The following is a 17042-nucleotide window of genomic DNA, read 5'->3' on the forward strand; positions in this document are numbered from 1 at the left end:
AAGCAGATGGTTTATGGCTGGGACATCGACCAAACCCATAGGCCATACGTGAAGACTAAAAGGTGAAAAGTTCAAGGAGAGGAAGATTCATTTACTTCATCTTGAAGACCCCTACCCACAGGAGGAAGACTCAGTTACCTCATCTTGAGAACCCTGCCCATGACCAGAGGGGGCACTGCGCAGGCGCAGAGCACCTTCTAACTCATTATAGCACGGGGATAGGACATGAATATGTATATTCGTGTTGTGCAACCTTATGAATATATATAACTTTAGAGAATAAATGTAGAGGGAAACAACACTGAGGTACGCATGACTTTGAGGAATTATCCCCGTGCGCCTCAGCGCTGAATAACTAGCATACCTACTTCACAACTTTTAACGAGTTACGGAGTCTATCCGCGTATCAATACTCTGGGGTGCTGTGGCTCTGCTGCCCACCGGGCTGTCACCCTGACCCCTTCCCCGGGGCTCAACGCACGGGACCCTCATCAGACACTGCTTTCGGGCAGACACTTGCTTCCCGGCCCGTAACAGGCGGCGAAGCCACGGCTGGCTCCCGCCCGCCTCACCCCTCCCGCCAGCTCCCTGCCCGCTCTGAAGATGGCCGCCTCACCCGCTTCCAAAATGGCCGCCGCAGCGCCGCAAAGCGCACCATAGAGACAAGCGGCGTTCCGCTCTGCACGCCGCTGCGGCGCGCTGCCTGTGCCAGCGGGGAGCTGCGGGGATCTCTATGGCAGCAGCGGCCGCGCTGCCGGGCTCTGAGCGGGCCCCGGCGGAGAGAGGATGCCCCTGGCTGCCTATTGCTTCCTGCGAGCCGTGGGCAAGGGCAGCTACGGGGAGGTGAGCCTGGTGCGGCACCGCCAGGACAGCAAGCAGGTAGCGAGGGCCGGGTCGCTGCGGGGCCGGGCTGCGGCCGTGGCGAGGTGTGAGGAGAGCAGCCGCGGCCTGCTGTGGGGGTACAGCCGTGACGGGGACCTGGCGCTGGGGTGAGGGGCTCTTCTCCTCCGTTGTCTGTGGAGGCTTTTATTAAAGGCGTGAAGAAGACTCTTTGTCCCCTTTAAACTCAAAACTCCAAACCCCCCAAATCCGCACTTCCCCCCCCCCCGTTTAAATACTACTGTTTGCTCCCCCCCGCCCCCCGTTTAAAAACTGGTTTTGTGGGGGCTTTTGGTTTGTTGCTTTTTTTTTTTTTTTAATGTATAGTTGCTTGTTTTGGGCAGGAAAACCTAGTTTTGGTAGTCCTTCAGGTGACAAAACACAGCCTGCTCCTTTTAGCATGAAGCAGAAAAGGTTGCTCTTGGCTTTTTGCTGCTTGTATAGTCCCTTTATGTTTTACACGTGGTGAAGACAAAAATGATAAGGGTGGAAAAACCAGCCTCTGATGTTGGCTTTTGCTGGCATTGGCTGTGCTGGGGGGAGATGGGGTTTGTATTCGCTATATCGACTGTGGCAGAACCCGGCAGAGTTCTGCTTATGGCAGAGTTGAGTGTGGTCGTTTTTGTCTGTGCCTTTTTGTTGGAAATTTGGAATGCTTTGTCTTGCCTGGCCAAAGCAGATGTGTTTGATAGGATAAAGAAAGGGGGATGGCGAATGTCTGCAGAGCGATACCACGGAAACCTTGGGTGAGAGCGCTACACCCAGGATTTAACTAGAGATGATGGGAGGAGTGTGCCCAGCGGTGATCAGTGGGTGCATCCCATCCAGATGAAGGCAGGGAAGAAGCTGGAATCCCTTTGGATTTGGTTGGATAGCAGTGATGGCAGCACTTGTTGCCTCTGGGCCTGTCACTTCAGTGCATAGTCCAGTGTCAGCAAAGAGTTGCTAACCTTATCATCCTAAAAGTAAACAGCACATTGAGGTGACTTTCAACCTTCTACAGGTCCTTGGATTTCACCTCTTTGTCATGTTACTACTGGTCATTAACATTGGCGAGAGCTTTGCTTCCTTATCATTGTTACTTTACCTTAAATATTTGCTGTGTGTAAATGTGTGTTTTGCCAACTTTAATAAACTTTCTTTTGTAGTGGGATGATCATGGTTGTTTGTTGTGGCTTTGACAACATGCTACATGTTCTATGAAAGAAACGGTATTTGATTCAAGCCTATTTGCTGTTGGCTGAGTGCTGTTGTTTTTTTTTTGTGGAGGAGGTCAAGTGGCTCTACATGTTTAAAATCATCGAATCACAGAATAGTTAGGGTTGGAAAGGACCTTAAGATCATCCAGTTCCAACCCCCCTGCCATGGGCAGGGACACCTCACACTAAACCGTGTCACCCAAGGCTCTGTCCAGCCTGGCCTTGAACTTGTACACAGCTTGGTATGAAATAAGGCAGGAGGTCATTGCAATAGACTTCATGGGAATCTAGTCAGGATAACAGGCTCATTAAATTAAATATAACCAGTGCTAGGTTTAAAGTTAGGCTAAATGTATACTTTTTGCATTTTGGTAGTATATCCTGTAAAGATAGATGCTGATATAAAGCTAAAAGCTTCTGGTTTCCATGCCCAAGGGTACATTTGGAGTTGGCTTGTCACACAGAACATAGTAGTTACAGCATTTCTATTTTATTTTAAGCTTAGATGATGCTTCACACAATTAGTTTTGTTATATTCCTCTTGGGAGCTTTGCATTGTCACAAGTTAGAAGAATTGAGTTTTTCAGAGGTCTGCTGGATACTAGACATACAAAATCACAAGGTAATTTGATTTCTGCAGAATTGGTTCCCTTGGGGCAGTCTTCCCCACCATGTAGTAAATGTGTTGGGCTAAATTAATAGGCCCATCCTGGGAAGTAGACACCATAAGCAATTGGAAGAACACTGAAACTGAGTAAGCAAAAATTGATTTAGACGTTTCAATTTAAAAGCTCTCAGGTAGAAGTGGGGTCACATGTATACAGTGGCGTGGTTGTTGTGTAGACAGCTGATGCTCTAAAAGTGATTACCACAAAAATTATGTCAGGAAGGGGCCAAAACAAAAATATTGGTGCTGTACATGATGAATGTGTGTTACGGATTTTATTGTCTTGTCTTCAGCTTCAGTTATATTATTGCTAAACCCTGACATTCCTAAGAAACAGATGTGATGTAACATATACCAGGGAATTAAATAACAGCTTTCACGTGTAGCATAAAAAAAACACAACTTAACCCATCTTAATCCAGGATAAAAGAAATTTAGGACTGACTTTTGGCTTTCAGTATGACCAAGAGTCTCTACTTCCCTGTAATAGCTCATTTCATTTCTTCTTGAATAAGTTTAAGCCTGTGTATGCAGAAACTCGTGAATGCAACAGACGGTTTTAAGGGAAGTTGTTAAAAAAGTAAATGATGTCTGCTTTCAGTATTTTTTCAGTGTGCCCCTGACTGTAGGAGCCCTCCAGCTGCATCTCTACTTGCCACATTTCTTTTCCTAATAGGAGCTTTTCACCTCTTCTCCCATTCTTCACTATGTTGTAGATTTTTTGTACAAAGCAGTTAATCCCAAGTCAGTTTTGTCTTGAAGGGCTTCTGTCAGGTACAAGTGTTTTAAGGAAAGAATGAACTGACCTGAAAAGCTCAGCAGTAGCATTTTGTGCATTCAGAAATTCAGGTTTACCAGGTATTTCTTGTGAATATGACAATTCTAACACCATTTTTTGGTCTTCAGATGCATGATCTATGTTTGCTGAAGTTGTGAGATGTTATTTTTTGAGTTTCTCTTTTTTTACAAACGTGCTGCATTTCTGGAGAATCGAAAGGAAAAGTCCACTTTTCCTTAAAATAAAATGAAAGGAATTGGGTTTGGTTTTCTGGCAAAATAAAATGAAAGGAATAGGGTTTGGTTTTCCAGCAGGGAAGAGCAAAATAATCCTAGCCAGATGACTTTTATCCTAGACATCCATTGTCATTTTTTTGCATATGATAGCATACTTTTCTTAATGTTATTATATTTTAAAGTTATTATTGAAATGACCTGTTTTGACAGTAACTGTGATGGACAAACAGGTATTTCAGGCCTAAGAGATGAACAACAGGCACACATTTAAAATGAGAGTGAAAAAAAAAAAAGGTAAATGTGAACATGAGTCAAAACAAATCTAAACACTGTGAAATGTCTGTGCAGAGATATATTGAAGTAGATGAACAGAATAGCCAAAGCTCTTCCATTTTTATCGCACAATGGTAGAAATGATGTATAACTGCTAGACAAATTGTAGCCTCCATATAGAATAATGTGTAGAGATTTCAAATACTGTACTTCCTTTAGATTTGGGGAATTCCCTAGGGCTTCTGCATAGTTACTGTCATTTCTTACAATATACCCTGCAATTTCTTTTACAGTACGTCATCAAAAGGTTAAACCTTAAGAATGCTTCCAGCCGAGAGAGGAAAGCAGCAGAACAAGAGGCACAGCTGTTATCCCAGTTGAAACACCCAAACATAGTCACCTACAGAGAGTCCTGGCAGGGAGAAGATGGCCTCTTATATATTGTTATGGGCTTCTGCGAGGGAGGAGATCTGTATCACAAACTTAAAGAGCAGAAGGGCCAACTTTTGCCTGAGAATCAGGTGGTGGAGTGGTTTGTGCAGATTGCCATGGCACTGCAGGTAAAATGAAGTGTAACTTTGTCACTTTCAGACAGAAGTTTCTGCATTGAAAAATTCCACAGTTAGGCTGCAGACTTTGAATTCCAGTTTGGCTGGATTAGCATCTACATACCATAGTTATTAGTACATTAGGAATGTACGCAGATCACTGCAATCAGATTAACTATTTTAGGTAACAATTGCTACCATATTTCATGCCTATATCTCTTTATCACAATAGATAGTGGTGATATCCTGGGTATTCGCAATTCTAGTCTGAAATGTTTCTCTGGTTTGAAAGTTTAGGCTAAATTTACAAAATGCCGTTTCTTAAAAAAAAAAAGAAAAAATAAGGCAGACTGTTTCAGAAGCATTGTGTGTTCTGTGATTTTGCTGGTGTTTTTTCAATGGTAAATCTAGACTACTGAGTTGTCATTTCTGTTAAATCTTATCTCACTCTGTTGAAATTTAATAACTAGAGGTTATCAAACTTCAGGAACAATTGTTAAAGTAATAAAGACCAGATGAGAAATAAGAAATTGGACAGAAAATGCTATTTGAAAGTTGCCTGCTGTGATCAGACACATGCAGGTGTTCAGTACTACCTGTTCTTGTTTGTTATAAGACTAATTTTCTTCTGTTTACACAAAGCTCACATTCTATTTTTGAGTGAAATTTTGTACCTAAGACTAAGAAATGCTAGTCAAGTAATGGATGCAGCATAAAGTTAAAGTCTGCGTCTTAACTTTACATTTTTACTTCCTCTTTTCTGCCGGCTTGTTGAGGCACACAGGGACATTTCACTAAAGTAATGCCGGATTTTGGGTCCGTGCCATATCAGGCATTCTTAAGGTTAATTTACTAATGCTGCCTTCAGCAGGGGCACTCCTGACTTTGGTAGTGATGTGTGTTTCTTTTCTATATTTGTGTTTTTCCTCTTTGACTTGTGTAATGTGGTTTTAGTTTTCAGTGTAAAGGACCAATTAGAAGTTATTTAACTCTATTTATATGCTTTCCCCCCCCAGTATTTACATGAAAAGCACATTCTGCACCGAGATCTTAAAACTCAGAATGTTTTTCTGACACGAACAAATATAATCAAAGTGGGTGACCTGGGAATAGCCAGAGTGTTGGAAAACCAGTATGACATGGCCAGCACTCTCATAGGCACACCGTACTACATGAGCCCTGAACTCTTTTCTAACAAACCCTACAACTACAAGGTAGAGTATGTTAATTCGAATGTTGTTTGTTAGGCAATTTATTTTGTCTGTCTGGGAACATTACAGTCTTACTGGTTTTAATTTCTTGTCTACAGTGAGCAAGAGCTGAGGGGAAACAGTTCTACTGAAAAATCACAAGATTTTTATTTGCCAGTTAAAACCAATATTATACTTAAAGGATTCATTGAATCATAGAATAGTTAGGGTTGGAAAGGACCTTAAGATCATCAGGTTCCAACCTCCTGCCATGGGCAGGGACACCTCACACTAAACCATCTCACCCAAGGCCTCGTCCAACCTGGTATTGAACACCGCCAGGGATGGAGCATTCACAACTTCCCTGGGCAACCCATTCCAGTGCCTCACCACCCTCACAGGAAAGAATTTCCTCCTTATATCCAGTCTAAACTTCCCCTGTTTAAGTTTGAACCCGTTACCCCTTGTCCTGTCACTACAGTCCCTAATGAAGAGTCCCTCCCCAGCATCCCTATAGGCCCCTTCAGATACTGGAAGGCTGCTCTGAGGTCTCCATGCAGCCTTCTCTTCTCCAGGCTGAACAGCCCCAACTTTCTCAGCCCGTCTTCATACGGGAGGTGCTACAAACAGAAACTTTCCGTACTCTTCAGAAAAATCTGGTGATAGTCAGAAGAAAATGATTCTGTTGATCAAAATGAAAAATAGAGTGAGACTGAAGCTTAAAGCTTGGTCTTCATTAGCTGACTGTCACTAAAGGCTTCTTCTAAAGCAGGTGATTAACTTCTGCAAATAATAAAAAGTTCCCTAAACTTTTTTTTCTCTTTTTTTTTCAGTCTGATGTTTGGGCATTAGGCTGCTGCGTTTATGAAATGGCTACACTGAAACATGCCTTTAATGCCAAAGACATGAACTCTTTGGTGTATCGAATTATTGAAGGAAAGGTAAAAGCTTCTACACTTTTTTTGTCTGTGCTTGGATTTTCTGTCTAGAACTGAGATTATGTTTTCCAATCAGAAATACTGCATAGAGTTAAAAATACCTTGCATGTTACCAGCATCATCACATATGTTGTAGGACTGGTATTTCATCATGGTGTATGATGTAATGTGAGACCCAAGCAGTTACTACTTTGTAGATATTTGGTAAAGTTGTTTTGTTACCCTGTTGTGTAAGTAGTATACGGATTAATTTTCAGGGTTCTGAGCTGACTTTCTTAGTTTGCTCCTGCGTTAACATTGTGCAAAAAGTTAAATCACTTTTCATGTGGTGCCATTTTCCTGTTAGGTGAGAGTAGCTTCCTTAAGTGTCTGTCCTGCTTGGTATATGATAAAGTTAATATGGAATTACTTACATTTTTAAGGCTATTCACAGAACTTTCACTGCTGGTATTAATAAAATTACAAACAGTTCCTAGACAAAATACTTTGAATTTCTATATTCTTCTTAATGCTAAGCACTTGGGAAACTCCAAGCATGTGAACAATAGGACTGTTCTTTATGCAAAGGATGTAGCTGAATGTAACTGTCATGCATAAATAATCTAGCAGTAGCCCCTACTGACAAATATGTTAAATAATACCAGGCTTCCCTTTCTTTTTACAGTTGCCACCCATGCCAAAGGATTACAGCCCACAGTTGGTAGAAATAATAAGAACTATGCTCAGTAAAAGACCTGAGGAAAGGCCTAGTGTGAAAAGCATACTCCGACATCAATATATCAAGCACCAAATTTCTTTGTTTTTGGAAGCCACGAAGGAGTAAGATATTTTCATTTGAGTGATTCTGTGCAAAATATTTGGTTACTGTGGTCTTTGTTTGACAACTTTTCCTATGTCTTTGTAGCTGTATAAATTACATAATCTGCAGTTACAAAGCATATGAACATTTTCTTTAGATGCTTTGAGAAATAGGGGTGAATTAGAATGCAAACTAGTTTCTTGTGTAAATGTTGATTAACAACTGTGCATTGGTTAGGATTGCACAGCTTAGTCATGAGTTAGTAAAACAAGAAGGAAGTGATATGAAATATACACCTTTCCATATGGTTCTTTGAGGCCATTTATCAGCTGAGAGTTGTAGTAGCAAGCTCCTTTTTATATTCACTGATATAATTATTTTTGTCAGGTTTAGTCAATTATTTTACTGCCCCAGATAAGACAGACTTTAGTGCTATGCTGAATAAGCGTACATTGCAGGCAGAGTCTGAATGGTGTTTTTAAGCTCCTTTTGTAGAGTTAAAATGAGTATCTTGTGCATGGTCTGCTGAGAAAGCCCAGTATCTTATACTCCCTGTATGTAAGCTGTTTAGTGTGGTGGTTTTTTTAAAATCAGTATGAGCTAGAGAAATATCTTAAGGTCTTGTTGATGGTGATTGAACGAACAACTTCTGTTTTCTTTACAGGAGGGCAGCCAGAAGTCAAAAGAAAACAGTAAATTCTAAACCTAAAGATCCTTGTTCTCTGGTCACAGTAAAGAACGAATCTCATAGCAGGAATGTTACACACCAAAATCACTCCTTTGAGCAAGCCAGGAAATACAAAGTTGTGAGTTACATACTTTTTCTTTAAGAAAAAAAAAAAAACACTTGTTTTTTTCTAGAGAAAAAACACAGTTTTATAAGAAGTGCCTTAAGCATTTGTGAGAACATAGATCTGATTCCTTGCAACGTGTAAAATGTGTATGAAGGAAGAAATTGTGTTTAGGCAAGAGTAGGAATAAACAAATAGCTGTGGATCAGTAAAACTAATTGCAGTGTCTTAACTGTAAGATGTTAACTAAACAACACCCATTTTCTTCTGTTGTGGGTCAGTGTGAATTACTCATGGGCTTTTTGAGTTCAAATATTTTTAAAGTATTTGATGACAAGTGGTAATCATTTTTAAATATATGGTTTTGACTGAAAAAAAACTAATTATAGTTACAACCAAAAATTGTTTCTTTTTGGAACTCTTTCGTGGTTTGAACAGATCTTTTGTAATGATTAATCTTGTGCATGTTCGTTATTTTCTGTCATGGGTTTGTAATGGTTTAAGCTTTCAGTGCTGAAATACTGAATGTATGTGGTGCAGTACATCTTAGAAACTGTCTGTACTTGCTGGCTCCTCCCTTATGGAAGAGCCAAGGGAGTACAACTTTTCTTTCGTGGTCCTGATGAAAAGTAAGTGTACTGCACGTGTGTAAACCAATGACTGAAATAGGGCATTTTCAAATACAGTCTGTATCTCTTAAAAAATGTGGGTTGTGGCTTTTTTGAGCTCTTAATCCAGAATTGATTGCAATTTTATTGCAGTTTATGTACCTTGATATGTTAATGAATTTTCTTAGGTACTTAGAGTATTCTTTCATATGTCTGTAATACCCTAAAGGTAATTAACTTTTGTTTTCCTTTTAATTCTAGAATGAAGAAGATTACATCATCAAATCTAAAGCCACCAAAATTTGTCCGTCAGAAAAACAAGCTGTCGAGTTGGAAAGCAAACCAAGCAGTAATGATTTGAACAACCTGGGAGACTCCTTAGCTACAGTTAGTGATGTGAATATTGATATCTTACCATCGGCAAGGGTGAAGTATGGAAGTGAGAAGCGTGGCAGTGAGCATATTCCAGAGAGTACTAAAGCAAAGAGAAATGTGAATGTTTCAGGGAATTCTAAACCAACATCCAGTGGCCCACCAATGAAGGAAGATGGACTACAGCAAAAAGCAAAGCAAGTTTTCAAAGCTGAGAATGTTGAGTCTAAGCAGTATTCTGTTGATGCTACAGGAGAAGATGGTGACACTTTGAAACTCCTGCAGCCTGTGTCACAAGACCAAAAGCAAACTGATCTGGTAATGCATTTGTGCTTACTTGAAGTAGGCTTTGAAGTAGATTTAACTAATGGCCAACTCTTAACATTTAGAGAGCTGCTGATGTGTTTTTTTGTCAAAGTAGGGTGCTGCTGATGTCATTAAAGAGTAGTTAGGAGCTGTGGCTTCAGATTTACAAAGGCAACAGGGTGAAGTAGTTTTAGTCTTACGTCTAGATGATAGAAATTCCATTTTTACAGCTAACAGCAATTTTTTTTCCATCTGAGAAGATAGTAAAAATAATTTTATAACTTCTCTGTTCTAAATAGGCCTGGCTGATCTTGTTGGTCCTGATTTGGAGGGGGGGCTAATAGGTTTGTCATTTCATTGCATTATGGTCTACAGTGATATTTTTGTGCACGCTTTTCTGATGAGAATTCATTATCTATTGCAGAGCTTGGATTCTACTGAAAAGCTGCTGGCACCGCTTATCCCTCTTTTAATTCAAGTAAGCGTCCTTCTTTGAAGGTTTAGTAGCTTAAGAATGCTGGTACTGCAGGTATTTCTTTTAACTGTGTATCAAGTAAGAGGTTATTGTGGCTGTACCTGCGCTATGTTAAGGTGAATGCAGTCCGGATAGTAAAGTGGCCTGTGGTGATTTTTTCTTTTAAAGTGTGTATGCATAAATCTGGAAATGGCATGTCTATATTTTATTAAAATAGTTCTACTTCCTAGGATGATGTCTGTCCTGGAGCTTCGGGAGATGCTCAGGAGCAAGTTACCTCCCACTTGCAGCCTCACAGTTCTGTGAGTGAACCCTCTCTCTCACGGCAGCGACGGCAGACAAAAAGAGAGCTTTCCGAAGTCTCTTCAGAGAAGGTGCAAATACTCAAAAAATAATGCTAGTTTTTCATTTGAGGCTCCTGCATTTTGTATCTTTAAAAAAGGTACCTCTTTGGTTAAAAAAGGTGGGTTTTTTTAATGCTATTTCTGTTCCACCTGTTTCTGTATAACTTCATTGGTAACAAAGTGCAGGACGTTCAAGATGTTCAAGGATTTACAGAGATTGCCTGTAAAGGACATCCCAATAGCTCTCACAGGTGTGAGGTGGGTGTGCCAGATGGGTGCAAAGAAACACAGTGAACACTGTGCTGTGCTGCAGTCTTTCCTACCAGTTTCCATCAGGTCTTCTCACTGTTTGTGACTACAAAATACATAGCAGTATGTTTCCTGACTGCTGTTGATAAGGCGACTTGTAGTGGGATAGTAGATTACTAGGACTTTGGGACAAACATGTAATGGCTGCTCTGAGCTTATGAGTGCACACTCCAGAAAGAAGATGTTGACATGCATAGTAGATAAGGGCTGCTGAAGAGGTTACAGAAGAATCCAGAACCTCTGGCATCCAGCCTTACCATGCAAGAAGATCTTCTAGATTGTAGAGTACTTTTAATAAAAAATGCACAAATTCTTGCTCACTTTTTTTTCAAGTTCAGAACAGCTGCTCCCCGGCCTTTGCCTTTGCCTTCTGATGTGAACAGAAAACCAGCACAGAGGTGTGCAGAGCAGCGTGGTGCTGAAGCTTCTGAATCTGTAAATAGCGCCAAAACCAGTCATGTTGTCATTTCAAAGGTTAGTGCTGAATACCACGTCAGCTTATTTTTGTCTCTCGTTCCTCCTGAGCAGTTTGTTTTCTGAGTGCCTACGCAGTGAGTAAATAAATGTGTAGTAGCTTCCTACCTAATGGAAGTCCTGTCAAGCACCTGGTCAGTGCAGGATGAGAAGCTGACTTGCTGGGCCATGGAGATCAGAAGCTCCTTTTCCAGCGTCTCATTGACCAAGACTGCTTTGTAATAAGTCATTAACATCTGTTAGGTGGTCAGAAGGTCTACTCTAATAGCTCTGTCTTCCCTCAGTTGAAATGGATTTTTTGCTTTATAGGTGCTTAGATAACAAAAGCCATTGTTACGTTTGCTAATTAATATCAAATGAACTTATTTTGAAGGAGCGGCCCTTGTCAGCAAGAGAACGAAGGAGGCTCAGACAGTCTCGGGAGATGTTTCCCTCTGGTAACTCAGGTTTGCATGTGAACATTTTATCTGTAAGTAGGCTAATAACTTCTTTGTGGAGAAATTATAACTTGTCTGTTCTTCATTACCATCTTCAGAAAGATGCACTAAGGGTAAAATAAATATTTCTATTAACATGTCTTTATTTTTCTGCTGCTTAGTCATGTTCAGCTGTGTTTAGCGGTGGCAACTTGTCTTTGAAATGTACATGAAGCACTGAATATGCACCTTTCATGTACTGTAGTAGCTACAGAATACCTACCTGCATGTCTTCTGGCAGGTGATAAACTTTTTCTTGAATGAGCATGAAACTGCTTCAAAATATGTGCAGCCAAGTTGTAATTATTGTGAAAATGTCATCCTTACAGTGATTCCAGCAAGAGCAACGTCAAATAGTGCAGTAGTTGAAGCAAAATCACATATGGAGAATCATGTTAAAGTTACTCAGTCTTCTTCAGATCCCAGTATTTCTCAGGTAAACTGGTGTCATCTGCTTTTGAAATATTTAAATGCAGACACAATTTAGGAAGAAAGTTGTATTAAATATATATATATTTGGAAGGAACTCTTGAGTTAATAAGAGTTCTCTGTGAATATCGTTTTGTAAGTCCTGGGATAGAGTATGGATCTCTAATCCTCATTTTGTTTGGGCTAGACCAGTTTACAGTTCCAGGCTCACTGTGCATTTTCACTCTGCTTGTCAGAGATGAAAACTAAAGATCTCTTACTGATTGTTGTGGGCTCTCTAAATTGCAGTGTTTATTTTATTTTGAAAAGGAAAAAGTTTGTCCTGAACTATGCTTTACTTACAGTTCAGTAGTGTGCTTTGAATTTCTATCAACAGCACGCTACCTTTAGCCTGGTACATCTAATTGTGCTTTAATAGCGGTGTTCTTAATCTGTAGTCATTTTAAGTGCATACATTTATGTGCTGGCAATAAGGGATAGTTGCTAGCTGAAAAGTGAATAGTTTCTATGGATACGTTCATCCTTGTCTAATCAGAAAGTCTTTTCTGAGGTCTTAAATATACATTTGACAATCTTCTGCAACATCAGGGGAACATTATTGATCCCAGTAGATGCAGAAGAGTCATAGTGAAGAAATTTCAGTCTGAAACTTAAAGCCCAGCACTTGCATGGAAAGTGTTTTGCATGTTTTACCTAATTGTGTATGTTTATAACGGATATCTAAATGTACAAACTTCATCTGTATTCACAAACTGAGATTAAATTGTATGTACATATGCTAGTGATGGTTTTGCATATGATGCTATGCACTGAACACAACACACGGCTGGGTAAAATCTCTGTATTTTAGGGAATGCTAGGAACTTGCTGACTGATAAAAAAATTATTTAAATATTCTTTTAAAATGTGTATTAAAAGACCAATAGATGGACTTTATAATACAATTGGTAAAGAACTGACTCAAGTATAAGATTTGTTTCTAATAGAGGAACTCAGTGAAGCATTTATAGTGGTTAAAACTGCATGACTCAGATGCAGTGTTTGTCACATAAGCATTTCATAATGATGTCCTGTGTATTAGCTTGTTTTTAAAACAAAGGTTGCTCCTTTCAAATATTATTAAGCTGTGTCTGTAAAGTATGTTTGTTGAAAATGTTTCTTGCACGTAAGAACGGTAGCTTGTGCCATATTGATAAGTTGCTTTCAGCTATTTGAATTTTTGTCTTCACTTAGAGAAAGAGAGAAACCTATTGCCTATCTGATGATGAGTTAAGCTCTTCCACAAGCTCTACAGATAAGTCTGATGGTGACTCCAAGGAGAGGTAAGTATTTTGTTTAATACTGTGCAAGAACTTTCAGCGCTGTGTTGGACCTTGACTTGGAATGGAAAAAAATGACAGGAATTGCTTTCACATTTTATCTCTACATAGTGGTTGAAGAAATATGTGCTGCGTAAAGAAAATGAATTCCATTCAGTTGTTGTCTTTCTGTGACTATAAACTTGCTTCAACTTTCTGGGACATTAATTGTGAATTTTTGCTGAGTGAATGGGCTCTGAGCCTTTGTTAGATGAACTACTGGTGATGTTGCTGTTGATAAAACTGCATCACAAGAAATAACAAGGAATACTTAGCAGGGCCTCACTAAACTTTTTGAGAGTCCTCTTGGGTGCAAGATGGAAGTTACATCATTATTAGTGATTGAATCACATCTTACTTCTCCTCTACTAGAAAGAGCAACGTGAATGAAATGAATGACTTGGTGCAACTAATGACATGGACACTGAAAATGGACTCTAAGGAGAACTCTGTAAAATGTGCAACCTCAACTCCAGCCCCAGAGTTTAAACTTCATAGAAAGTATCGAGACACTTTGATTTTGCATGGAAAATCACCTGGTGAATCAGAGGAATTCAAATTTGAAGATATTTCTTCAGGTTGGTTGCTTTGTACTGCTTTAAATGAACGGTTGTCAACTGATGTTAACCAAAGAAAACCTGCTAGTGGGCAACACGTGACAATCCACTCATTTCTTCTCAAATCTCAACAATGCTTACAGAAGTAATCATCATCCTAAATAATTCTGTGTGCAAAACTGCTCCAGTTGTGGCTTACTTGCCAAGGAAAGGAATGGGTGTTTGATCTGTGTAGTTATTAACAAAGAGAGAAAGCTGGTCTGCAACATGATTTTTTCCCCAAGTAACTTATGTTTGGCAGCTTCCAAAATGAACAGTTGGAGTTGAGTATTTTGAAATAAGATTTTGAAGACATTCAAACAATTTGATAGCTGTAGAGCATTGTGAATTGTGGATAAAGCTGAAATTGTACACAAAGCATTAAACACAGGGGAGGTTTGTATGAGTATAGAAGTTCATCCTCATGGCAGAATTTGGGCAAGGTTATTTTTCCAACAGATATAGGCGCAAGAATCGAATCGCTTTTCATATTTAAGATCTGGTTAAGTATATATATGCATTCCAAAAAGCAAGAAAAAAGCGGTATTCGCTGTGACTGCACTTACTGTGCAACAAGAGCAAGTGAAAAAGCTGAGGGTGGGGCTTTGAAGTCTCAGATGTTCTTGTCCTTATTGTTTTAAAGGGTGAGGATTCTACTTGTAACTGGTCTGGTGACAGGCAAAGCAATGGGAGAGCACTGGATTTTATTCTGATAGGTTGGTTCTGCATAGCCAAAGTAAAACACATGGAAAGAGTTAATCTCTAAGCAGGTGTCACAGAATGTTGAAAGTACAAATTTCAGTGTTTGGGTTTTTTTTTCTCTGCATTTTTCTGCCTCTCAAGTATTGTGTGGTACGATCATCCAGCTGTTCACTTACTGCCATTTGGGATGACAGAGCTGCTGCATTTCTAAGCTGAAACTTTAATTAGATCAGATATTTTATTTTGAGAAAGTGATCCGTCCTATAAAAGGAGTGTCGGTGAGTTCAGTGATTAAAAGAGCAAGCTGGTGTTCTCAGTTCCTAACAGAGGCCTCCCCTTATAAAATGACTGTCTCTTGTTGGCAGCTTCTGCTGAGGAGCAAAAGCTTCAAAGGCTGTTGAGACAAAGAGACAGATGGCAGAAATGATGCCATTAGTGTTTTACAGTGATTAAACTTTTCTTACATTTGCTGTAAGTACAGGTGATTGAGTTATTGAAATGCTTGGCTGATGATGCAGTATTAGAGATTAGTACTTTCCATTCAAATAACACTTGTAATACAGTATGCAGGAAACAGCTGAAATGAAGTTGCAGGGTCCTGTTGTTACAGGGTCCAGTTGTGCAAACTTTGCCTTGATTTTGTCTTGCCCAGTGTTGCAAGAGTTAGCAGCTGAGTGCTTTGGATTCTGACATCTGTGATCATCCTAGCCAGCCCTTTCAGATAAACGGTTATTTCCTGCACATGGTGAGCGGGAATTCTGCAGTAATGCATTCAGTCGTTCCATGTTCTGCAGAGAGTATGAAAATTAACTGCACTGAAAGTACTTATTACTGCATTGATTTTAAAAACTTACTTATTTTATTGCATTTTTTAATAGATATGTTACCAGTTCCTAACAAGATTAGGAGAATGGTTGAAATCCTGAGATCTGATGTGGTTCAAGGACTGGGAGTGAAACTTCTTGAGAAGGTGTACAGCATCATGGAAGAAGAAGATGAAGTGAAGAGAGAGGTGAATGTCTTTCATAATAAAATTGTTTGATTTCTTTATAAACGTGGATAAATGAGCAGAGTCTTGCCCCCACCACATCTCCCTTTTAGACCTCATAGCAGCCTTCCAGTATCTAAAGGGAGCTTATAGGGATGCTGGGGAGGGACTCTTCATTAGGGACTGTAGTGATAGGGCAAGGGGTAACGGGTTCAAACTTAAACAGGGGAAGTTTAGATTGGATATGAGGAGGAAATTCTTTCCTGTGAGGGTGGTGAGGCACTGGAATGGGTTGCCCAGGGAGGTTGTGAATGCTCCATCACTGGCAGTGTTCAAGACCAGGTTGGACGAGGCCTTGGGTGAGATGGTTTAGTGTGAGGTGTCCCTGCCCATGGCAGGGGTGTTGGAACCTGAGGATCTTAAGGTCCTTTCCAACCCTAACTATTCTATGATTGATACAGTAATGCAAACCTTGATTGCAAAAAGTATTTATTTTTGCCTAGGCATTACTTCCCTCATGCTCCTCATGTCCAGAGTGACAGATTAATGTCACTGCTGGTGACTCCTGTTTGAGGCAAGTGAGCAATGCCTCCAGCTCATTTGATTCAAAACTTGGTTAAAAATGAATTGCTGCATGGTTAAGTGTAACCTGTGAAGATCCGATTTATGTTTTAAATTGTTGGGTGGGATTTGGAACTCTTGCCTTCGGACAACAGACTCGGCTGTTTTTGTTCCTTCCCATGTGTGTTTCAAACTTCACGTGCCACTTCCAGTTGAGTGCTTTGGTAGTTTGGGGGTTTTTATTAATATTTTAGTAGTTCCTGTTTTTTTCAATGTCAGTAAATTTTGTGGCTTTTCTTTTCTTTTTTTTGTGTGTTCTAAATAGCTGCAGCTGCGGGAGCATATGGGAGACAAGTATGTGAGTTACAGTGCCAAGGCACGACATCTGAAGTTTCTTGAAGAAAATGTGAAGTTCTGACCAGACCCTTTCCCTCAGAGAAAAGGACTGGTTTATAGCCCACTTGATAGACTGGACCAGCTTACAGAGCACCTCCTTTGCTGGAATAAGGAGGTGAACTTGCAAAAAACTTTGTAGTAATATTTTTATGTTAAAATGTGAAGGCTATCACTTTCTCAGAAGAGAAACTGCTTAGTTTAGTTTTTATTCTTTTAATGGAACTTTTTAAGAAGTTGCTTTTTATAAATGAAAAGAGGGACAGATGGAGTTTTGTACAGAAAGGAGTGTCAGAACCAGTTTTGGTTTGAATGTGCAAAAGGTTTTTGGTATGGTCACATAATAATAATAA

The 17042-nt window shown here is 39.8% G+C and overlaps 1 protein-coding gene across 9 annotated transcripts; it reads left to right on the plus strand.

Moving 5' to 3' along the window:
• Positions 1–529: 529 nt before the first annotated feature.
• Positions 530–16960, plus strand: NEK4 (NIMA related kinase 4). 9 transcript variants are annotated; one of them, XM_057407748.1, is made up of 16 exons: positions 530–879; positions 4326–4592; positions 5597–5794; positions 6604–6711; positions 7373–7527; positions 8172–8313; positions 9168–9596; positions 10009–10062; positions 10290–10433; positions 11046–11186; positions 11560–11632; positions 11992–12098; positions 13325–13413; positions 13822–14027; positions 15626–15759; positions 16622–16960. In XM_057407748.1, the coding sequence occupies exons 1-16, from the start codon at positions 787–789 to the stop codon at positions 16712–16714; spliced, it is 2433 nt and encodes an 810-aa protein (XP_057263731.1). In that variant the 5' UTR covers positions 530–786; the 3' UTR covers positions 16715–16960. The 9 variants fall into 9 exon arrangements, with proteins under 9 accessions (XP_057263731.1, XP_057263733.1, XP_057263732.1 ...); XM_057407750.1 differs by having other exon boundaries at positions 15638–15759; XM_057407749.1 differs by having other exon boundaries at positions 11560–11623.
• Positions 16961–17042: the final 82 nt, after the last annotated feature.

This window comes from Pezoporus wallicus, unplaced genomic scaffold (assembly GCF_028554395.1).
Source record: "Pezoporus wallicus isolate ANWC-B61680 ecotype Strahan unplaced genomic scaffold, APGP_CSIRO_Pwel_v1 contig_3568, whole genome shotgun sequence".
NCBI lineage: Eukaryota > Metazoa > Chordata > Aves > Psittaciformes > Psittacidae > Pezoporus > Pezoporus wallicus.